We start from the raw sequence: 26012 nt of genomic DNA, 5'->3' as shown, positions 1-26012 counted from the left end.
ATAGAAATAAAAATTTTGACAAAATTTTCTATAGAAATAAAAATTTTGATAAAATTTTCTATAGAATTAAAATTTTGACAAAATTGTGTATAGATAAAAAATATTTATAAAATTTTCTATAGAAACAACATTTTAATAGAATTTTCTATAAAAACAAAATGTTAGACAATTCCTTATAGAAATAAAAATTTTGACAAAATTTTCTATAGAGATAAAATTTTGACAAAATTGTCTATAGCAATAAAATTTTGAAAAAAATTTCTATAGCCATAAAATTTTGACAAAATTTTCTGTGGGAATACAATTGTAACAAAATCTTCTATGGGAATATACTTTTGACAAAATTTTCTATACAATTAAAATTCTGACAAAATTTTCTATAGAAATAAAATTTTGACAAAATTTTCTTTGGAAATAAAATGTTGACAAAATTTTCTATAGAAATAAAATTTTGACAACATTTTCTATAGAAATACAATTTTGTGATTATTTTCTAAAGAAATAAAATTTTGACAAAATTTCCTATAGAAATAAAATTTTGACAAAATTTTCTATAGATATTTTTTTTTTTTTAATTTTCTATAGCAATAAAATGTTGACAAAATCTTCTATAGAAATAAAATTTTGACAAAATTTTTTACAGACATAAAATTTTCTATAGACAGGAAAATTTTGATAAAATGTTCTATAGAAATAACATTTTGAAAAACTTTTCTATAGAAATAAACTTTTGAAAAACTTTTCTATAAAAATAAAATTTTGGCAACAATTTCTATAGAAATAAAATTTTCTATAGAAAGAAAATGTTAGAAATAAAATTTTGACAAAAATTTTTATAGAAATAAAATTTTGAAAAAATTTTATATAACAATAAAATGTTGACAAAATTTTCTATGGGAATACAATTTTGACAAAATTTTCTATAGAAATAAAAATTTTGACAAAATTTTCTATAGAATTAAAATTTTGACAAAATTTTCTATAGAATTAAAATTTTGACAAAATTTTCTTTAGAAATAAAATTTTGAACAAATTTTGTGATAATTTTGTAAAGAAATAAGATTTTGACAAAATTTTATATAGAAATAAAATTTTGACAAAATTTTCTATAGAAATAAAATTTTGACAAAATTTTCTATAGAAATAAAATTTTGAAAAAATTTTCTATAGAAATACAATTTTGACAAAATTTTCTACAGAAATACAATTTTGTGATTATTTTCTAAAGAAATAAAATTTTGACAAAGTTTTCTATAGAAATAAAATTTTGACAAAATTTTCTATAGACATTTTTTTTTAATTTTCTATAGCAATAAAATTTTGACAAAATCTTCTATAGAAATAAGATTTTGACAAAATTTTCTATAGAAATAAAATTTTGAAAAAATGTTCTATAGAAATAAAATTTTGACAAAATTTTCTATTGAAATAAAATTTTGAAAAAATTTTCTATAGAATTAAAATTTTGACAAAATTGTGTATAGATAAAAAAATGTTTATAAAATATTTATAGAAACATTATTCTGATAAAAGTTTCTATAGAAATAAAATGTTAGACAATTCCTTATAAAAATAAAAATTTTCATAAAATTTTCTACAGAGATAAAATTTTGACAAAATTTTCTACAGAGATAAAATTTTGACAAAATTGTTTATATCAATAAAATTTTGACAAAATTTTCTGCGGGAATACAATTTCGACAAAATGTTCTATGGGAATATAATTTTTGACAAAATTTTCTATAAATTTAAAATTCTGACAAAATGTTCTATAGAAATAAAATTTTGACAAAATTTTCTTTAGAAATAAAATTTTGACCAAATTTTGTGATAATTTTGTAAAGAAATAAGATTTTGACAAAATTTTATATAGAAATACAATTTTGACAAAATTTTATATAGAAATAAAATTTTGACAACATTTTCTATAGAAATACAATTTTGTGATAATTTTCTAAAGAAATAAAATTTTGAAAACATTTGCTATAGAAATAAAATTTTGACAAAATTTTCTATAGAAATAAAATTTTGACAAAATTTCCTATAGAAATAAAATGTTGACAAAATTTTCTATAGAAATAAATTTTTGACAAAATTTTTTATAGAAATAAAATGTTGCAAAAATGTTCTATAGAAATAAAATGTTGACAGAAGTTTCATAGAAATAAAATTTTGACAAAATTTTCTATAGAAATAAATGTGTGAAATTTTGCAAAATACTTTTTTTTTTGTTTCAAATGGTATCGAAAATGGTCGACTTTATACGCTCATTCGTTTTGTTTTATATTAAAAAGTCCATAGTAATTTTGTTTTTAAAGAACGAACATTTATTTTCAATATGCATAAACCATTTTATATTTATTTTAGAAAAAAATCTTAAACAAATCCAAATTTCCAAAGGACTTGGGGAATGTAGTTTTGTTGTGATTTTATTTGTTTGGTTTTTGTTTTATATAAAATTTAAACAGCCATCGAAAGTAAAATGTAATGAATCCATTAACTAGTAGTTAGCTTAATAAGACTTAGAATAAAAAATTTGTTTTTCCAGATTATAATTATGGAATGGTGTTTTGATAAAAGAAAAAAATTAATAAAAAAAAATATAGGAAGATGGTTAGCAGAAAACCCAGTCCACAAACTTAATTAAATTTATAAATGTAGGCAAGAGGTAACAAAATAGATTTAATTTTGTTTTAATAGCAATTTGTATTTAATTTTATAACAAAAAACACAACATTCCAATACAGTGCAATTTTTTTTTAAAGTGATGTGTAAAAAGGGTTATAATAAATATTATTAAGAATATTTTTTTTTATTATGTATATTTAACACGAATTTTAATTACTTTCAAGTAGTACAGGTATTTTCTTTTCTTTAGGATTATGAAAATAACATTTCATATGATTTGCTTATAGTTTTATATTAAAAATTATTTTTCCTCTGCAAAATAGTGCTCTAGAGAATTGATCCCATTATCATATTTAAGGTTTAAGGTTTTCTTTTACCAATTATTATTTTTTTTCATATATAGTTGAATTTTAATTTTTATACCACAAATAAATAAATAAATAAAAGTAAAACAATAAACAAATAGATAGGAAATAGTGTTTGCAGGTAAGGCCATTGATATTCCAACCAGCCCACGAATACAGGGTGATACAAAGGAAAAAAGAAATGTGCTATGCTACCCTGTGTGGTAGTTACGGTTTGCCACTCGCCACCAAAAAAAAAAACTACCAAACAAAGAAAATGTTGTCAACATTTTATTTCTATAGAAAATTTTTCCAAAATTTCATTTCTATAGAAAATTTAATTACAATTTTATCTCTATAGAAAATTTTGTCAAAATTTTATATCTACAGAAAATTTTGTCAAAATATTATTTTAATAGAAAATTTTCTCAACATTTTATTTCTAAAGAAAATTTTATCAAAATTTTATTTCTACAGAAAATGTCAACAAAATTTTATTTCTATAGAAATAAAAATTTCTCAACATTTTATTTCTAAAGAAAGTTTTCTCAACATTTTATTTCTAAAGAAAATTTTGTCAAAATTTCATTTCTATAGAAAATGTTCTCAAAATTTTATTTCTAAAGAAAATTTTGTCAAAATTTTATTTCTATAGAAAATTTTGTCAAAATTGTATATCTACAGATAGTTTTGTCAAAATTTTATTTCTATAGAAATTTTTCTCAACATTTTATTTCTAATGGAAAATTTCGTCAAAATTTTATTTCCATCGAAAATGTTGTCAAAATTTAATTTCTATAGAAAATTTTCTCAACATTTTATTTCTAAAAATAATTGTGTCAAAATTTTATATCTACAGAAAATGTTGTCAACATTCTATTTCTAAAGAAAATTGTGTCAAAATTTTATTTCAGCTCAAAATTTTGTCAAAATTTTATTTCTATAGAAAATTTTGTCAAAATTTTATATCTACAGAAAATTTTGTCAAAATTTTATTTCCATAGAAAATTTTGTCAAAATTTAATTTCTATAGAAAATTTTCTCAACATTTTATTTCTATAAAAAATTGTGTCAAAATTTTATTTCTACAGAAAATGTTGTCAAATTTTTATTTCTATAGAAAATTATAGGACAATTTTATCTCTATAGAAAATTTTGTAAAAATTTTATATCACAGAAAATTTTGTCAAAATTTTATTTCTATAGAAAATTTTCTGAACATTTTATTTCTATAGAAAATTTTGCCAAAATTTTATTTCTATAGAAAATTTTCTCAAAATTTTATTTCTAAAGAAAATTATGCCAAAATTTTATTTCTCTAGAAAATTTTGTCAAAATTTTATTTCTACAGAAAATGTCAACAAAATTTTATTTCTATAGAAATAAAATTTTCTCAACATTTTAATTCTAAAGAAAGTTTTCTCAACATTTTATTTCTAAAGAAAATTTTGTCAAAATTTCATTTCTATAGATAATTTTTTCAAAACTTTATTTCTAAAGAAAAATTTGTCAAAATTTTATTTCTATAGAAAATGTTGTCAAAATTTTATTTCTATAGAAAATTTTGTCAAAATTTTATTTCTATAGAAAATTTGTCAAAATTTTATTTCTATAGAAAATTTTCTCAACACTTTATTTTTAAAGAAAATTTTGTCAACATTTTATTTCTAAAGAAAATTGTGTCAAAATTTTATTTCTACACAAAATTTTGTCAAAGTTTTATTTCTATAAAAAATTTTGTCAAAATTTTATTTCTATAGAAAATTTTGTCGAAATTGTATATCTACAGAAAATTTTGTCAAAATTTTATTTCTATAGAAATTTTTCTCAACATTTTATTTCTAATGGAAAATGTTGTCAAAATTTTATTTCCATAGAAAATGTTGTCAAAATTTAATTTCTATAGAAAATTTTCTCAACATTTTATTTCTAAAAAAATTGTGTAAAAATTTTATATCTACAGAAAATTTTGTCAAAATTTTATTTCTAAAGAAAATTGTGTCAAAATTTTATTTCTACACAAAATTTTGTCAAAATTTTATTTCTATAGAAAATTATATGACAATTTTATCTCTATAGAAAATTTTGTCAAAATTTTATATCTACAGAAAATTTTGTCAAAATTTTATTTCCATAGAAAATTTTGTCAAAATTTAATTTCTATAGAAAATTTTCTCAACATTTTTATTTCTATAAAAAATTGTGTCAAAATTTTATTTCTACAGAAAATGTTGTCAAAATTTTATTTCTATAGAAAATTATATGTCAATTTTATCCCTATAGAAAATTGTGTCAAAATTTTATAGCACAGAAAATTTTGTCAAAATTTTATTTCTATAGAAAATTTTCTGAACATTTTATTTCTAAAGATAATTTTATCAAAATTTTATTTCTATAGAAAATTTCCACAAAATTTTATTTCTATAGAAAATTTTCTCAACATTTTATTTCTAAAGAAAATTTTATCAAAATTTTATTTCTACAGAAAATGTCAACAAAATTTTATTTCTATAGAAATAAAATTTTCTCAACATTTTAATTCTAAAGAAAGTTTTCTCAACATTTTATTTCTAGAGAAAATATTGTCAAAATTTCATTTCTATAGATAATTTTTTCAAAACTTTATTTCTAAAGAAAAATTTGTCAAAATTTTATTTTTATAGAAAATTTTGTCAAAATTTTATTTCTATAGAAAATTTTGTCAAAATTTTATTTCTATAGAAAATTTGTCAAAATTTTATTTCTATAGAAAATTTTCTAAACATTTTATTTTTAAAGAAAATTTTGTCAACATTTTATTTGTATAAAAAACTTTATCAAAATTTTATTTCTAAAGAAAATTGTGTCAAAATTTTATTTCTACACAAAATTTTGTCAAAATTTTATTTCTATAGAAAATTATATGACAATTTTATCTCTATAGAAAATTTTGTCAAAATTTTATATCTACAGAAAATTTTGTCAAAATTTTATATCTACAGAAAATTTTGTCAAAATTTTATTTCCATAGAAAATTTTGTCAAAATTTAATTTCTATAGAAAATTTTCTCAACATTTTTATTTCTATAAAAAATTGTGTCAAAATTTTATTTCTACAGAAAATGTTGTCAAAATTTTATTTCTATAGAAAATTATATGTCAATTTTATCCCTATAGAAAATTGTGTCAAAATTTTATATCACAGAAAATTTTGTCAAAATTTTATTTCTATAGAAATGTCAAAATTTCATTTCTATAGAAAATTTTGTCAAAATTTTATTTCTATAGAAAATTTTCTCAACATTTTATTTCTAAAGAAAATTATGTCAAAATTTTATTTCTCTAGAAAAGTTTGTCAATAATTTATTTCTATAGAAAATTTTGTCAAAATTTTATTTCTATAGAAAATTTTGTCAAAATTGTATTTCTGTAGAAAATTTTGTACCGAGAATATAGCCGATCCATTTTTCTCGCCGGAGACTGAAATTCAATGTTTGCCAAATTTGGGATAACGTAAATAGTGTATTTTTTTGTGGCAGCAATAGGAATTTTTTAAGCTTTTAAGAGGGCAAGGAGAGGGTCTCCTCGCCACGGTAATTGAAAAAGAAAATCAAAGAGAAATTCAGTTGAACAAATATTAAGTTGGGCAAAACCTCAAATATCCAAAAATGAAGTATCGTTTTTTTTTTTATCTAGGTGCCACACTTATCCTTATTTGATAATTACAAACAAAATAAAAAAGAAATTAATTTGATTTTTTTAAGTCACTTTTCCTAGCCCGAGTGCACCTCTAGCACTATTTTCACCAAATGATCAGTCTTTCAAAACTGGAAGAAAATTGATTTCAGTTTCAATTCGTTCAAACGCAGTCCATGAAGTGGGTTTTTGGTGATCTCTAATGGCCACACAATAAGTGGGGGAAAGGGTATTTTTTTAAATAATAATTTGTGAAACATTGGCAACAAAATAGGTGAAAACATCCCTAAGAACATACTCATCCTGGAAAGAGCTCCCTTTCTCTGTTTTCCTTAATTCGAAAACAGATTGTCGAACATTTTTCCACAAGCCTGCTGAGCAGTATGATGGATTTCGAACGATATTTTGATATCGCCCCACAACGAGACAGCTGATATTTCTGCATTGCAAATATATCAAGATTGCAGAGTGCGTGTGAATATCGTGTGAACGCAATATGAACGCTGTGTGAACATTGTTAGAATATAGAATTTTTTTTTTGGATTTAATTACGAAATCAATTGAGCCATTTTGAAATCACGGAAATGATAACATCAATCACTAAAAATTAATCATTGAATTAAAAAATTAATTGATCCAATAAAAACAATCAGCGAGATTTTGGGAGTGTGTGAACATAGTGTATGTGAACAAAATTTCTACAGAAATAAAATTTAAACAAAATAAAGTTTTGACTAAATTTTGTTTAAAATCAATATCAGAATAAAATAATAAAACCTCAGAAACATTTTTTTCATAATAACCACAAAATTTTGACTCTAGTGGCAACTGTGATAGCGAAAGTAGTGTGTGAACGTAGTGTATGTGAACATAGTGTGTGTGAACATAGCTACAAAATATTTTTTCGCACACAGAAAAAAATTTAGGATTCAATTAATTTAATCACGGAAATGATAGCATCAATCACTAAGACCAATTAAAAAATTATTTGATCCAATAAAAATTCAATGGATCCAATAAAAATTTAATTGATCCCATTTCAGTGATTTTTGTTGTTGTTTTTAATTCAACTTTTAAACGGATCAATTTATTTTTGAATTGAACATTATTTTTAAATTGAAATGCAAATTTTTATTGAAAATTTAATTTAAATTGCAATTTTTATAGAAAATTTTTGCTGTGTATAAATAACACTTTCCAAACCAGAAAAATCTGTGTTTACACCTCGTTTAACTTTTTTTCATTTGTTGTTGTTTTTTAATAAACTAAAACAAAAATACGGAAATATTAAATAAATGCTTTGTCCTTTTTTAATGTTTAAGATTATAAGGAATAGCGTGTTGGTTTTGTTTTTTTTTTTATATAACCTTAACTAATTTGGCTTATTTTTGGAATTTAGCTATAAGCGTTTTATTTGATCTTTGGTTCATGTCTTTGTTTTTTTTTTTTCATACAATAAATTATCTTAAATTTGTAAAACTAAATTTAAAACAAACAATCAAAAATTAATTCTAAAATAATTCAAAAATTTTAAATTTAAAAATTGAGCCAACAAAAATTTTTCATAAAATTTTGTTTCACGCTGAAAATGAAATTTTTCATTAATAGTAAGAAATTTTTCGTTATTTAATAGAAAAATTATTAATTTAATGAAATGTTTCATTATGTTTATGAAAATATTTCGTTGTCTCAGTTGTAGTTAAAATTTAGCTACACAGTAAGAAACTGTCATTAAAATTGAGACGACAAAAATTTTACATTAGAAAAAATGTTCATTTAGAATATGAAAGTGTTTATTACTAGTAAGAAATGTTTCATTATTTAATAAAAAAACAAAAACATTAAATTGATGAAAAGTTTCATAATATATATGAAAATATTTCGTTGTCTCACTGGTAATTTCAAATTTAACTACAAAGTAGAGAAATTTCATTAAAAGTGAGTTAGGAAACATTTTACATAGACATTACGAAAGAAATTCATGAAGAAAATGAACAGGTTCATTAATAGTAAGAAATGTTTACGTATTTAATAGAATAAAATCACCAAAAAAATTTACATAATGATAACAAAAAAATGTCATATAGAATATGATAATGTTCATTAAGAAAACATGTAAGAAATGTTTCGTTGTTTAATAGACGAATCATTAAATAAATGAAAAGTTCCATTGCATTAATGAAAATTTATCGTTGTCTCAGTGGTAATTTTAAATTTAGCTACACAATAAGAAAATTTCATTAAAATTGAGCCAACAAAATTTTGCATTTATTTAGAATATGAAAGTGTTTATTACTAGTAAGAAATGTTTCGTTAATAAAATAAAATCATTACATGAAAGAAAAATTTCATTGTATTTACGAAAATATTTCATTGTCTCAGTTTTAAGTATAATTTCTTTAATATTATGAAAATGGTAGACATTGTTGAATTTTTTTTTTCGAAAAAAAAAACATATTTATAATAATCTAAATTAGAATTAAATAAAATTAAATTGGACGGAGATAGATGACAATGAGAATAAATGGACTAAGAAATTTCGTTGTCTATTTTTTCTATGAAAGATATACAAATAAATAAGAATTATAATAATAATAAATTAAAAAAAAAATAATAATTGAAAAATGATTAGAAATTAATAACTTATTTAAATTTAATTTATTACGAAACATTATTACACTTATAATTTTGGGTTATAAATAAGCTTAGTATATATATATATATATATATATATATATATTATTAATAAGTTTTTGAATAGAAAAAATGCTTAAAGCTAAATAAAAATAAATTTAATTTAATATAATTTAATTTAATTTTTATTTTTGTAATTTTTTGTTCATCCCTTTTTTATTGAATTAAAGCTTAAGAGTATTTAATTTAAATCGTCATAAAATGGAAACAAGATTTTCTTCTTCTACAGGACAGGATTGTGGAAACATTTTCCTCATGATTAAGGAAGAGGAGTATTTGGAGGAATTAAACCAACTTATGGGGGGAAGGGCACGGGTTGGTCTCGTCTAAGAGTCTATTACTTATTACGCTTTAGGGTATTTGCTTCACAATCCTTGGGGTCGATATCATCCTCTTCGCCTGTTGCTAATAACTTTTTCAGTTCGGCCTCTGCTTCAGCCACGGAGGTACTGCATCCTGCATTTTGCCATTGATCATTGAATCATTAGAAGGCAATGAGAAAAAAAATGAAGCAACACACAAGCAAAAAAAATAAATATAAAAAATTGTATATAATCATTAATCATTTTGTCTTTCCCTTTTGTAATTGTGAAATCATTAGCACACATACTTCGTTCAGATTTTTTGTCATCACTCTCTGTGGGGCCAACTTCCAGATTTGGTGATTTACTGGCACGTCTTGTTCGTCCAGCTACTTGGTCATTTTTTGCCTGTTCACAGAGACGGAATGCTTCGAGAAATTCATTGAGATCCACCAGACCATCCTTGTTAAGGTCCATCATGCGACACATATCAAGCAATTGTTCGCGGGTATTGGTACCAGGTAAATGTTGTTCCAGCAAATCACAGGCATCACTGAATTCACTTAATGATATGTATCCTGAAATTATGATGAAGAGATCCATAAACATTTTCATATAGATATTATACAGACAAAAAAAAAACTGGGAAATCTAGAAGATTTTCACAAAATTGCATTTCTATATAAAAATATTGTTGAAATGTTATTTCTATAGTAAATATTTGTTTATTTCTATAGAAAATTTTTGCAAAATTTTATTTCTATAGAAAATTTTAACAAAATTTTATTTCTATGGAAAATTTTTGCAAAATTTTATTTCTATAGAAAATTTTAACAAAATTTTATTTCTATCGAAAATTTTAATAAAAATTTTATTTCTATAGAAAATTTTAACAATTTGTTTTCTATCGAAAATTTTTGCAGAATTTTATTTTCATAGAAAATTTTTGCAAAAATTTTATTTCTACAAAAAATTTTAACAAAATTTTATTCCTATAGAAAATTTTAACAAAATTTTATTCCTATATAAAATTTTAACAAACTTTGATTTTTATAGAAAATTTTGTCAAAATTTTTTTTCCATTGAAAATTATGCCAAATTTTATTTATATAGCAAATTTTGTCAAAATTTTATTTCTAAAGAATTTTTTCCAAAATTTTATGTCTGTAGAAAATTTTAACAAAATTTTGATTTTTATAGAAAATTTTATATTACATGTTAGCCTGATACCGAAACAGGCAATTGACGTCCAAATGCATTATATCTAATTATACAATTATTTTTCGAGCTTTATGGACAGATATAGATTAAGGAACATGGTTAATAGAGCCATTGAAAAGAAAAAATCTATATCTGTCCATAAAGCTCGAAAAATAATTGTATAATTAGATATAATGCATTTGGACGTCAATTGCCTGTTTCGGTATCAGGCTAACATGTAATATAATAAGCAACGATGAGCCCGTCGTAAAACTAGGAAAAACACGACTAATGTACGCGTTAGAATTGTTGGTGTATCCTGGAAACCAGTTTCTGTTAATTGTCATATGTTGTAGTTGACTGTAGAAACAATAAGCATTGTTCGACTGTTCACCACTTAGGTGAATTCTAACAAATTAGCTTTCTAAAAATAAATTTCGTGTTGTTGCATTACTATGTAACAAAACGAAATAAAAATAAGATTAAGGGACTTGTAAGTTATATGAAAAGATGATGTACAGTGGGAGAAAAGATGATTCAATTTGTAAGAGGAAATTTCCCAAATGTTTTCTCCATAAGGAGTTAGCATAAAGGGCCCAAAATTGAGTTATCTCTCCCAGCCAGATCTATACTAAAGGCTGTGGAAAGGTTCATTCGCCCGAACCGAAACATGTACAGTCCAGGCGTGTATAGATTGGTATCTGGCGTTTTCTTTTCAATGGCTCTATTAACCATGTTCCTTAATCTATATCTGTCCATAAAGCTCGAAAAATAATTGTATAATTAGATAGAAAATTTTATCAATTTTTTTTCTATGGAAAAATTATTTCAAAATGTTATTTTTATGTAAAATATTAACAAAATTTTATTTTTATAGAAAATTTTGTCAATACTTTATTTCTATAGAAAATTTTGGCAAAATTTTATTTCTATAAAATCTTTGTCAAACTTTTATTTGTATAAAATTTTTGTCAAAATTTTATTATACCCTGCGCCACACTGTGGAACGGGGTATTATAAGTTATTGCATATGTTTGTAACCCCAGAAGGAGACGAGATAGACACATGGTGTCTTTGGCAATAATGCTCAGGGTGGGTCCCTGAGTCGATATAACCATGTCCGTCTGTCCGTCCGTCTGTCCGTCCGTCCGTCTGTCCGTCCGTCCGTCCATCCGTCCGTCTGTCTCTGAACACATTTTTGTGATCAAAGTCTAGGTCGCAATTTAAGTCCAATCGCCTTCAAATTTGGCACATGTTCCTAATTTGGGTCAGAATAGAACCCTATTGATTTTGGAAGAAATCGGTTAAGATTTAGATATAGCTCCCATATATATCTTTCGCCCGACATGTACTAATATGGACCCAGCAGCCAGAGTTTTATACCGATTTGCTTGAAATTTTGTACAAACATAACACTTAGTCGTATAGTCAAGTGTGCAAAATTTGATTGAAATCGGTTCAGATTTAGATATAGCTCCCATATATATCTTTCGCCCGATATGGACTTATATGGCCCCAGAAGCCAGATTTTTGACCGAATTTGGTTGAAATTTTGCACTAGGGGTACAATTAGTAGTATAGTCAAGTGTGCCAAATTTTATTGAAATCGGTTCAGATTTAGATATAGCTCCCATATATATAGTTCGCCCGATTTACACTCATATGACCACAGTGGCCAATATTTTACTCCGGTTTGATTGAAATTTTGCACAGGGAGTAGATTTAGCATTATAGCTATGCGTGCCAAATTTGATTTAAATCGGTTCAGAATTATATATAGCACCCATATATAGCTTTCGCCCGATTTACACTCATATGACCACAGAGGCCAATTTTTTACTCCGATTTAGTTGAAATTTTGCACATGGAGTAGAATTAGCATTGTAGCTATGCGTGCCAAATGTGGTTGAAATCGGTTCAGATTTAGATATAGCTCCCATATATATGTTTTTCTGATTTCGACAAAAATGGTCAAAATACCAACATTTTCCTTGTAAAATCGCCACTGCTTAGTCGAAAAGTGACTCTAATTTTCCTAAACTTCTAATACATATATATCGAGCGATAAATCATAAATAAACTTTTGCGAAGTTTCCTTAAAATTGCTTCAGATTTAAATGTTTCCCATATTTTTTTACTAACATTGTGTTCCACCCTAGTGCATTAGCCGACTTTAATTTTGAGTCTATAGATTTTGTAGAAGTCTATCAAATTCTGTCCAGATCGAGTGATATTTAAATGTATGTATTTGGGACAAACCTTTATATATAGCCCCCAACACATTTGACGGATGTGATATGGTATCGAAAATTTAGATCTACAAAGTGGTACAGGGTATTATATAGTCGGCCCCGCCCGACTTTAGACTTTCCTTACTTGTTTTTCTATCGGAAATTTTTGCAGAATTTTATTTTCATAGAAAATTTTTGCAAAAATTTTATTTCTACAAAAAAATTTTAACAAAATTTTATTCCTATAGAAAATTTTAACAAAATTTTATTCCTATATAAAATTTTAACAAACTTTGATTTAGTTAGTTTTATATTTTTTTCGTTTTTTAATGGTCATTGAAAAGAAAAATGAGGAAGATTTATTCTAATATTAAAATAAAATTTTCTTAATTTTTTATACCCTAAACCACATAGTGGTTAGGGTATAATAAGTTTGATCGGCCAAAAAATGTGCCTACCAGAAATATTGATTTTAGACCCCATAAAATATATACCGATCGACTCAGAATCACCTCCTGAGTCGATCTAGCGCTTGGTGTCCGTCCGTCCATCCGTCCGTCTGTCCATGTATTTGTTGTTCACAGGATTCCGGTCGCAATTATTAACCGATTTTGATGAAATTTGGTACAGAGAGTTTTTTGGGCAAAAGGACGAACGCTATTGAATTTGGAAGAAATCGGATCAAATTTAGATATAGCTCCCATATATATGTATCGCCCGATTTCGACAAATGGGGTCACGTTGCGCGTTTTTGCAAACGCATCGTCACCAAATTTGGCAAAAGGTAATCTTTTACATCTCCCTTCAAGTCTGCAAAATTTCATGCAAATCGGTTGAGATTTAGATATAGCTCCCATATATATGTATCGCCCGATTTTCCCAAATTTGGCCACAAAACCCTTATTTATCAAACGATCTGACCCAAATTTTGCTAAATGTAGTCTTCTATAGCACTTACTATATGTGCAAAAAATCATCGAAATCGGTTCAGATTTAGATATAGCTCCCATATATATGTATAGCCCGATTTTCCCAAATTTGGCCATAGAACCCTTATTTATTAACCGATCTTACTAAAAGTTTGCTAGATTCAGTCCTCTATAGTACTAACTATATGTGCAAAATTTCATCGAAATCGGTTCAGATGTAGATATAGCTCCCATATATGTATCACCCGATTTTGAAAAATTCGCCCCTAATAACCTTATGTTTGACCATACAGGCCTCATTTCTTAACTGATCTTACTCAAATCTTGCACAAGGTAATCTTTTGTGGTATTAATCAAACCCGCAAAATATTATGCAAATTGGTTTAGATTTAGATATAGCTTCCATATATATGCTTCGCTCGATTTTCCCAAATTTGGCCATAGTACTCTTATTTATTAACCAATGTTACTCAAATTTCAAATATTGATGTACTAGCCGATCGTATTTATACGTACTTGTAGCTTTTACATAAGAATATTGCTCGATTTTTAAAAATTTTGATTTATTACCCACACTAATTTAACGATTTTCTCTTTTTTAATAATGGGCTTAATATTAGTGGCATACTAACTCCGTAGGTGCAATATCAACACAGCCAGTGTTGCTAGAAGTAGGGAAAATTCCCTATATGTAGGGTTTTACTAATATTTAGCGTCTTGTAGGGACGTAGGGCCACAATGTAGGACATTTTCAATCAACACAATTTGTAATAATTTTTACATTTTGATGGCTCTAGAGGAGGAAATTAGAAGCCGGCAAGGCTTGATCTTTAACAATGTGTGGTAAACTATATTCCTGTAGAAATTTTTTTCAACATTTTATTTCTATAGAAAATTTTGTAAAAATTGTATTTCTATAGAAAGTTTTTTCAAAATATTATTTCTATAAAAAATGTTCTCAAAATTTTATTTCTGTGGAATTTTTTCTCAAAATTTTATTTCTGTGGAATTTTTTCTCAAAATTTTATTTCTATAGAAACATTGCTCACAAAAATGTGTTTATAGAATCTTTTTCCAAAATCTTATTTTTATAGAGATTTAACAAAAAAGATTACTAATTTGGGTACAATTCTACATTGTGACAACCGTGATGGTAATACAAATTTATATTCTAAGTTATATACGTTGCATATTCATGTTTTCAGATAATAAAGTACTTAGAACCATTTTTGTTTTGTAAAATTTTTTAAATTTAACGAAAAATATAGTAAGGAAAATTGTTTGGGAATGTATGGGAAAGTAGGGAACTTTTTTTGTCCTTGTAGGGTAAACCGAACATTTTCCCTGGCAACATTGACTATGAGCTATAGTCAGATTGACACAAAGCACCCATAGACATGTACCCCTTAATTTTCTTAAATATGTAACTGCGGTTTATCTCCCAGACCTATATGTTACCCCATAAATGCTTGTGATTACTAATTCTGTAATGGTGGTTTAGGGTATTATATAGTCGGCCCCACCCGACTTTCTACTTTACTTACTTGTTTTTCCATAGAAAATTATGCCAAATTTTATTTATATAGCAAATTTTGTCAAAATTTTATTTCTAAAGAAATTTTTTTCAAAATTTTATTTCTGTAGAAAATTTTAACAAAATTTTGATTTTTATAGAAAATTTTATCAAAATTTTTTTCTATGGAAAAATTATTTCAAAATGTTATTTTTATGTAAAATATTAACAAAATTTTATTTTTATAGAAAATTTTGTCAATACTTTATTTCTATAGAAAATTTTGGCAAAATTTTATTTCTATAAAATCTTTGTCAAACTTTTATTTGTATAAAATTTTTGTCAAAATTTTATTATACCCTGCGCCACACTGTGGAACGGGGTATTATAAGTTAGTGCATATGTTTGTAACACCCAGAAGGAGACGAGATAGACACATGGTGTCTTTGGTAATAATGCTCAGGGTGGGTCCCTGAGTCGATATAGCAATGTCCGTCTGTCCGTCCGTCCGTCTGTCTGTGAACACATTTTTGTGATCAAAGTCTAAGTCGCAATTTCAGTCCAATCGCCTTCAAATTTGGTACATGTTCCTTTTTTGGGTCAGAATAGAACCCTATTGATTTTGGAAGAAATCGGTTAAGATTTAGATATAGCTCCCATATATATCTTTCGCCCGATATGCAGTAATATGGGCCCAGCAGCCAGAGTTTTATACCGATTAGCTTGAAATGTTGCACAAGAAGTACAATTGGTAGTATAGGTATGTGTGCCAAATTTGATTGAAATCGGTTCAGATTTAAAACTATCTCCCATATATATTTTTCGCCCGATATGAACTTATATGACCCCAGAAACCACAATTTGGTTGAAATTTTGCACTAGGAGTACAATTAGTAATATATTCGATTGAAATCGGTTCAGATTTAGATATAGTTCCCATATATATTTGTTTTTCTGATTTCGACAAAAATGGTCAAAATACCAACATTTTCCTTGTTAAATCGCCACGGCTTAGTCGAAAAGTTGTAAAAATGACTCTAATTTTCCTAAACTTCTAATACATATATATCGAGTGATAAATCATAAATAGACTTTTGCGAAGTTTCCTTAAAATTGCTTCAGATTTAAATGTTTCCCATATTTATACCCTGCGCCACACTGTGGAACAGGGTATTATTTTTTAATAACATTGTGTTCCAGCCTAGTGCATTAGCCAACTTAAATTTTGAGTCTATAGATTTTGTAAAAGTCTATCAAATTCTTTCCAAATCGAGTGATTTTTAAATGTATGTATTTGGGACAAACCTTTATATATAGCACCCAACACATTTGACGGATGTGATATGGTATCGAAACTTTAAATCTACAAAGTGGTGCAGGGTATAATATAGTAGGCCCCGCCCGACTTTAAACATTCCTTACTTGTTTAAATAGAAAATTTTGTCAAAATTTTATTTCTATAGAAAATTTTGTCAAAATTGTATTTCTATAGAAAATGTTGTTAAAATATTATTTCTATAGAAAAATTTTATTTTTATAGAATATTTTTAAAAATTTTTTACTTATAGAAAATTTCTGCAAAATTTTATTTCTGTAGAAAATTTTTTCAAAATTTTATTCCTATAAAATTTTTGTCAAAATTTTATTTCAAAAGAAAATTTTTTCAAAATTTTATTTATTTCAAAAAATTTTGTCCAAATTTTTTTTCTATAGAAAATTTTGTAAAAATGTTATTTCTATAGAAAATTGTATTTCTATAGAAAATTTTGTTAAAATGTTATTTCTATAGAAAAATTTTATTTTTATAGAATATTTTTATTTTATTTTTATTTTATTTGTATAGAAAATTTAGTCAAAACTTTATTTCTATAGAAAATTTTGCCAAAATTTTATTTCTATAAAATTTTTGTCAAACTTTTGTTCCTATAAAATTTTTGTCAAAATTTTATTTCAATAGAAAATATTGTCAAAATTTTATTTCAATAGAAAATTTTGTCAAAATTTTGTTTATTTTAAAAATTTTTGTCAAAATTTTTTTTTTCATAGAAAATTTTGTACAAATTTTATTTCTATAGAAAATTGTATCAAAGTTATATTTCTATAGAAAATTTTATTAAAATATTATTTCTATAGAAAAATTTTATTTTTATAAAATACTCTTACCATTTTTATATCCATTGAAAATTTTGTCAAAATTTTATTTCTATAGAAAATTTTGTCAAATTATTTTTTCTATAGAAAATTTTGTCAAAATTTTATTTCTATAGAAAATTTTGCCAAAATTTTATTTCTATAGAAAATTTTGCCAAAATTTTATTCCTATAAAATTTTTGTCAAAATTTTATTTCAAAAGAAAATTTTGTACAAATTTTATTTATTTCAAAAATTTGTGTCCAAATTTTTTTTCTATAGAAAATTTTGTAAAAATTTTATTTCTGTAGAAAATTGTATTTCCATAGAAAATTTTGTTAAAATGTTATTTCTATAGAAAAATTTTAATTTTATAGAATATTTTTATTTTATTTGTATAGAAAATTTTGTCAAAACTTTATTTCTATAGAAAATTTTGCCAAAATTTTTTTTTCCATAGAAAACTTTGTACAAATTTTATTTCTATAGAAAATTGTATAAAAATTGTATTTCTATAGAAAATTTTGTTAAAATATTATTTCTATAGAAAAATTTTATTTTTATAGTATATTTTTACCAATTTTATATCCATTGAAAATTTTGTCAAAATTTTATTTCTATAGAAAACTTTGGCAATTTTTTTTTTCCATAGAAAATTGTGTAATTTTGTCAAAATTTTATTTCTTTAGAAAATTTTGTCAAAATTTTATTTCTATAGAAAACTTTGTATAGAAAATTTTGTCAAAACTGTATTTCTAGAGAAATTTGGCCAAAATTTTAGTGCTATAAATGTTTTTGTCAAACTTTTATTCCTATAAAATTTTTGTCAAAATTTGATTTCAATAGAAAATTTTGTCAAAATTTTATTTCAATAGAAAATTTTGTCAAAATTTTATTTATTTAAAAAATTTTTGTCAAAAAAAATTTTTTTCCATAGAAAATTTTGTACAAATTTTATTTCTATAGAAAATTATATCAAAATTGTATTTCTATAGAAAATTTTGTTAAAATATTATTTCTATAGAAAATTTTTATTTTTATAGTATATTCTTACCAATTTGATATCCATTGAAAATTTTGTCAAAATTGTATTTCTATAGAAAACTTTGTCAAATTTTTTTTTCCATAGAAAATTGTGTAATTTTGTCAAAATTTTATTTCTGTAGAAAATTTTGTCAAAATTTTATTTCTATAGAAAACTTTGTATAGAAAATTTTGTCAAAACTTTATTTCTAGAGAAATTTGGCCAACATTTTATTGCTATAAAAGTTTTTGTCAAACTTTTATTCCTATAAAATTTTTGTCAAAATTTTATTTCAATAGAAAATTTTGTCCAAATTTTATTTATTTAAAAAATTTTTGTTAACATTTTTTTTCTATAGAAAATTTTGTAAAAAAATTTAGATCCATAGAAAATTTGTCAAAATTTTAGACCTGTAAAAAATTTTGTCAAAATTTTATTTCCATGGAAAATTTTGTTATAATTTGTTTCTATGGCAAATTTTGTCAACATTTTACATCTATATTTGTTTTATCCTTACCTGATTGATCTGTGTCTAAAATATGGAATATAGCCTCCAAACTACTAACATTCTTATACAGAGAGTCAGCAACACTGGTTTCTTGTGCTTGAGCTTCAATCTATGATAAAGAGAACACAACAACAACAAAAACAATAAACAAACAAAATTATTCGTGAGAATATCAAAGCAACTCTCTCTCTCTCTCTCACACACACACGCAAACTTACAATAGTATCGGTATCCAATAAATCTAAAGTTGTCAAATAATTAACTTCATTCACAGAACGCTCATTCAGAGATGGAGCCAATCGTGGCCTCAACAAACGCCATGGTAAACCCAAATTTGTTGCCTTTTCCATGGCATCACACCAATTCGAAATGCTTATATAACCTGAAAAAGGGGGAGAGGGGAGGAGAGTGAGTAAAAAAATGTTTGCCAATCATAAATCAAAGGGAATTATTCGAAAAAACAATTTTCAATTACCGCTACTTGTGGGGTCGTTTCGTCGAAACTCCTCTTCCAAATCATTGCGACGAGCCCTTAATCTGGCACCCAATTCCCGAATGGCTGAACTCTCCACAATGCCTACACGCTGGCGGAATGTTAATTGACGTGTCTTGGAAGCAGCGGAAATATATTGAACAAAATGTGGCTCCAAATGGGGATTCAATTTCATATAGGCTCCCCGATTTGAGCCAATGGCATAATAATTGGAAGCCGAAAATATGGTGACTACCTTCTCATCATGGACATATTCATATCCATCGACCTTACACTCATGCGAACGCACCAAATATTCCAATTTATGCTGTTCCAGGAAATTTCTGGTAACATCCGGTCCAAAGTAAGTACCAGCGCCACGTAGGCTATTGGGAAGACAGCCATCATTATGCTGGGGGTCACTCCACATAATATCGAAGAGCTGCAAGCAAAACAACAACAACATCAATAGAATGTAAAAAAAATTCAAAGAAAAAATTGAACAAAAACTTGGTAGTGTCATTGCATACGGCTTAGGCATCTCAATGAGAAAGTAAAAGAGAGAGAGAGAGAGTACGATAGAGAGAGCAAGCAATCTCTAATTAGATTTTTATAGCCTGCAAAAACAAAATTCCAATGTCCATCAATGACATGTCTTTGCAAATGGCAATTCAGATAACTTTATTATAGCCCCCATTGTAATGACTATCATCAAAGTTAAATGACAGTTGCTAAAATACGAGTACGAGACTGAAGCTTCTCATAAAAGAATAAGCCAACAAGTTACAGGAGTCTATGGCCACCCAGCAAACTCAGATGGAGAAAATATCACAATATAAAAATTTACTCTCTATAGGAAATTTCGATGAAATTTAATCTCTAAAGGAAACTTCAACAAAATGTAATCTCTAAAAGTTTTTTTTCGATGAAATTTAGTTACTGTAGGAAATTTTGGAAAAAATACTATTTGTACAAAATTCGGTCGAATTTTATTCTATATACAAAATTTCGTCAAAAGTTTTTTCTCTATAAAAAGCTTTGTCAAAGTTTTCTGCCTATAAAAAATTTCGTCGAAACTTATGCCCTGTGAGCATTACTTTCTATATAGGAAATTTAGTCTAAATTTACTGTCTATAAAAAATTTCCCCGAATTTTATTGTTTCTAGGAAATTTTGTCGTAATTTATTGCATATGGGCAATTTCATCGAAATTTACTGTTTATAAGAAATTTTGTCGAAATTTATAATTTATCTGAAATTTTTGTGAATTTTACGGTATATAGGAAATTTCTCCGAAATTTACTCTCGATAGAAGATTTCGTTGAAATTTATTCTCGATAGAAGATTTTGTCGAAATATACTGTCTATAGGAAAATTTCCTTGAAAATTTACTATTTAAAGGTAATTTGGTGGAAATCTACTTTGTATAGGAAATTTTGTCATAATTTACTGTCTATAAGGAATTTTCGCAAATTTAACTGTCTGTAGGAAATTTCGTCGAAAGTTACTGTCTAATAACGATTTATGCGAAACGTATTGTCTGTAGGAAATTTACTCTCGAGAAGCGATTTCCTGTCTCTCTCTCTCTCTTACTCTCTCTGAGAAATTTCCACGATATTTACTATCTAAAGAAAATTTTGTTATGAGGAATTTTCGCAAATTTTACTGTCTGTAGGAAATTTCGTCGAAAGTTACTGTCTAAAAACGATTTATGCGCAACGTATTGTCTGTAGGAAATTTACTCTCGAGAAGCGATTTCCCGTCTCTCTCTCTCTTACTCTCTCTGAGAAATTTCCACGATATTTACTATCTAAAGGAAATTTTGTTATAAGGAATTTTCGCAAATTTTACTGTTTGTAGGAAATTTCGTCGGAAGTTAATGTCTAAAGACGATTTATGCGAAACGTATTGTCTATATGAAATTTACTCTCGAGAAGCGATTTCCTGCCTCTCTCTCTTACTCTCTCTGAGAAATTTCCACGATATTTACTATCTAAAGGAAATTTTGTTATAAGGAATTTTCGCAAATTTTACTGTCTGTAGGAAATTTCGACGAAAGTTACTGTCTAAAGACGATTTATGCGAAACGTATTGTTTATATGAAATTTACTCTCGAGAAGCGATTTCCTGTCTCTCTCTCTTACTCTCTCTCTGGGAAATTTCCACGATATTTACTATCTAAAGGAAATTTTGCCATAAGAAATTTTCGCAAATTTAACTGTCTGTAGGAAATTTCGTCGAAAGTTACTGTTTAAAAACGATTTATGCGAAACGTATCGTCTACATGAAATTTACTCTCGAGAAACGATTTCCTCTCTCTCTCTCGTACTCTCTCTGGGAAATTTCCACGATATTTACTATCTAAAGGAAATTTTGTTATAAGGAATTTTCGCAAATTTAACTGTCTGTAGGAAATTTCGTCGAAAGTTACTGTCTAAAAACGATTTATGCGAAACGTATTGTCTATAGGAAATTTACTCTCGAGAGGCGATGTCCTCTCTCTCTCTCTCTCTCTCTCTTCCTCTCTCTCTCTCTCTCTCTCTCTCTCTGGGAGATTTCCACGATATTTACTATCTAAAGGAAACTTTGTCATAATTACTCTCTATAGGATATTTGGTCTGAAGGTAGTCTCTTTACGAAAATTCCTCGAAATTTACTCTCTATACTCCGTGATAAGAGAGAAGTTCACCAATGTGGTATCACAAAGGACTGAATAGTCTAAGTGAGCCTGAAACATCGGGTTGCCACCTAACCTAACCTACTCTCCATAGGAAATTTCGCCCACGTTTTCTCTCTATAAATAAATTCTTCGAGATTTACTCGGATACTAGGATATTTCATCGAAATTTACTATGAATAGGAAATTTTTCAAAAATTTACTATGTATAGGAAATTTTTTAAAAATTTACTATGTATAGGAAATTTTGTCAATTTTTATTTTCTATAGAAAATTTTGTCGAAATTAACTACCACTGAGGGAAATCTACCTCCAATAAAGAAAATGTTTTCAAAATTTAATCTCTGTAGGATTTTTCACCAAAATTTCTATGTATAGGAAATTTTTGTATAAATTTACTATCTATAGAAATTTACGAAATTTACTCAATATAGGAAATAGAAAAATTCGTCCAAATTTACAATATACAAAAAATTTCGTTAAAATTTACTGTCATAAGAAATTTCATCGAATTTTACTGTCTATAAACATTTTGGTCAAAATTTACTGTCTATAGGAAATTCCGTCGAAAGATATCTCATCGAAGGAAATATCTAGGAAATTTCCACGAAATTTACTATCTAAAGGAAATTTCGTCGTAATTTAATATCTATAAAAAATTTCGTTGTACTTACTATCTTAATTGTGAGTGTACAAAATTTTCACGAAATTTATTCTTTATCAGAAAACATTCCTTTATTTTGCTCGCTTTCTTTTTGCTTTTATATTTTTTGCCTGGTTACACATTTATTCCACTCTATTCTCTCCATGTCTTTATGGCACATCATTAGAAATGAAGGCGAAAATATAAAACAATATCATGAGCTCTAAAGTTTTTAATCTTCGTAAGGAAATCTCACGCACCATTCCCGTAAAATGATATGTCTGGTAAATTTCGTTGTACCAAATGACCTTATCCTAGCACCCAATAACAGTAGCTCATTGCAGTCTATGAAACATTTTTATGGGATTTCTCTTGTTTTTTTTTGTGCCCACATGAGCTCTTCATCACGAGGAAAACGACAAAAGACATGAGTACATGAGTACGTATACGTGATTTAATTTCTGTGTAATTTATACATGTCACTCATACGACATGAGGTCCTAGGGGTGGGGTTGGAATTCATTCATACAAGACGCTGTGGGATGTTTACAAAATTCAGCTGAAATTATTTTCCAAAACCGAAGGCAGGCCCAAGCATATTGTAGGGTCCTGAAACAAGCTATTTGAAGTTAACGATAACGTCAAATTCACATTGAGAATTTGTTTTTTTTTTATGGGGTTGGTCGGTTGCCACAGTTGGTAGAATTCTACCAACAATTATTTCTTGATCAAAAAAAGATCAAAATTTTAACAAACATTGCTATTAAGAAATAAACTTTTCACAAAATTTTCTATAGAAATAAAATTTTGACAAAATTTGCTATCGAAATAAAATTTTGACAAAATTTGCTTTTGAGAAATAAAATTTTGACAAAATTTGCTTTTGAGAAATAAAATTTTGACAAAAATTTTCTATAGAAATAAAATTTTGACAAAAATTTTCTATAGTAATAAAATTTTGACAAAAATTTTCTATAGAAATAAAATTTTGACAAAATTTTCTATAGCAAAAAAATTTTCACAAAATTTTCTATAGAAATAAAATTTTGACAAAAATTTTCTATAGAAATAAAATTTTGACAAAATTTTCTATAGAAATAAAATTTTGAAAAAAAATTTCCATAGAAATAAAATTTTGTTGTTGTTTTTTATTGCAGCTTAAAACCATACATTGACTAAACTACAAGTGTACCTTAACCAACAGAGGAAAAGAATGTTTGTCAAATTTATTTGGGCAAAGCCCTATAGACTGCAAGATGGGTTCAAGTGTGGTTTTTGTTGGGTTTAATAAACTGCCTGAATATATTCTGTAGTTGAGTCAATGTATGGTTTTAAGCTGCAATAAAAAAACAACAACAATGCTTAAAGAACAAAACCAACAATAACAAAACAAAACGAATAACTACAATTTTGACAAAATTTTCTATAGAAATAAAGTTTTGACAAAATTTTCAATAGAAATAAAATTTTGACAAAATTTTCTATAGGAATAAAATTTTGACAAAATTTTCTATAGGAATAAAATTTTGACAAAAATTTCTAGAGAAATAAAATTTTGATAAAATATGCTATAGAAATAAAATTTAAACAAAATTTTCCATAGAAATAAAATTTTGACAAATTTTTTCTATAGAAATAAAATTTTGAAAAAAATTTTCTACAGAAATAAATTTTTGACAAAAATTTTCTATAGAAATAAAATTTTGACAAAATTTTCTATAGAAATAAAATTTTGAAAAAATTTTCTATAGGAAAAAAATGTTGACAAAATTTTCTACAGAAATAAAATGTTGACAAAATTTTCTACAGAAATAAAATTTTGACAAAATTTTCTATTGAAATAAAATTTTGAAAAATTTTCTATTGAAATAAAATTTTGACAAAATTTTCTATTGAAATAAAATTTTGACAAAATTTTCTATAGAAACAAAAATGTTGACAAAACTTTCCATAGAAATAAAATGTTGACAAAATTTTCCATAGAAATAAAATTTTGATAAAAATTTTCTATAGAAATACAATTTTGACAAAAATTTTCTATAGAAATAAAATTTTGACAACATTTTCTATAGAAATAAAATTTTAACAAAATTTTCTATAGGAATACAATTTTGACAAAATTTTCTACAGAAATAAAATTTTGACAAAATTTTTAATTCTATAGAAATAAAATGTCGACAAAATTTTCCATAGAAATAAAATTTTGAAAAGATTTGCTTTCGAGAAATAAATTTTTGACAAAATTTTCTATAGAAATAAAATTTTGACAAAATTTTCTATAGGAATAATATGTTGACAAAATTTTCTACAGAAATAAAATGTTGACAAAATTTTCTACAGAAATAAAATTTTAACAAAATTTGCTTTCGAGAAATAAAATTTTGACAAAATTTTCTATTGAAATAAAATTTTGACAAAATTTTCCATAGAAATAAAATTTTGACAAAAATTTTCTATAGAAATAAAATTTTGACAAAATTTTCTATAGAAATAAAATTTTGACAAATAGAAATAAAATTTTGACAAAATATTCTATAGAAATAAAATTTTGACAAAATTTTCTATAGGAATAAAATTTTGACAAAATTTTCTACAGAAATAAAATTTGGACAAAATTTGTATTTCTATAGAAATAAAATGTCGACAAAATTTTCCATAGAAATAAAATTTTGAAAAGATTTGCATTCGAGAAATAAATTTTTGACAAAATTTTCTATAGAAATAAAATTTTGACAAAATTTTCTATAGGAATAATATGTTGACAAAATTTTCTACAGAAATAAAATGTTGACAAAATTTTCTACAGAATTAAATTTTAACAAAATATGCGTTCGAGAAATAAAATTTTGACAAAATTTTCTATAGAAATAAAATTTTGACAAGCCTTTCCATAGAAATAAAATTTTGAAAAGATTTGCTTTCGAGAAATAAATTTTTGACAAAATTTTCTATAGAAATAAAATTTTGACAAAAATTTTCTATAGAAATAAAATTTTGACAAAAATTTTCTATAGAAATAAAATTTTGACAAAATTTTCTATAG

General features: G+C 25.2%; 1 protein-coding gene across 1 annotated transcript in view; it reads right to left on the bottom strand.

Annotated features, from left to right (window-relative positions):
* Positions 1-9389: 9389 nt before the first annotated feature.
* rdgC (retinal degeneration C) overlaps positions 9390-26012 on the bottom strand; it is a 262547-nt gene continuing 245924 nt past the window's right edge. Inside the window, 5 exon segments of the mRNA XM_075306228.1 lie at positions 9390-9797; positions 9952-10221; positions 19188-19287; positions 19397-19560; positions 19654-20092. Of these exon segments, the coding sequence (XP_075162343.1) occupies positions 9679-9797; positions 9952-10221; positions 19188-19287; positions 19397-19560; positions 19654-20092 (1092 nt within the window). The 3' untranslated portion in view covers positions 9390-9678.

The sequence above is a fragment of the Haematobia irritans genome, chromosome 4 (genome assembly GCF_050003625.1).
Source record: "Haematobia irritans isolate KBUSLIRL chromosome 4, ASM5000362v1, whole genome shotgun sequence".
Lineage (NCBI taxonomy): Eukaryota > Metazoa > Arthropoda > Insecta > Diptera > Muscidae > Haematobia > Haematobia irritans.
Note: the sequence above shows the minus strand (reverse complement) of the source record. Positions and strands in the feature narration are given on the sequence as shown.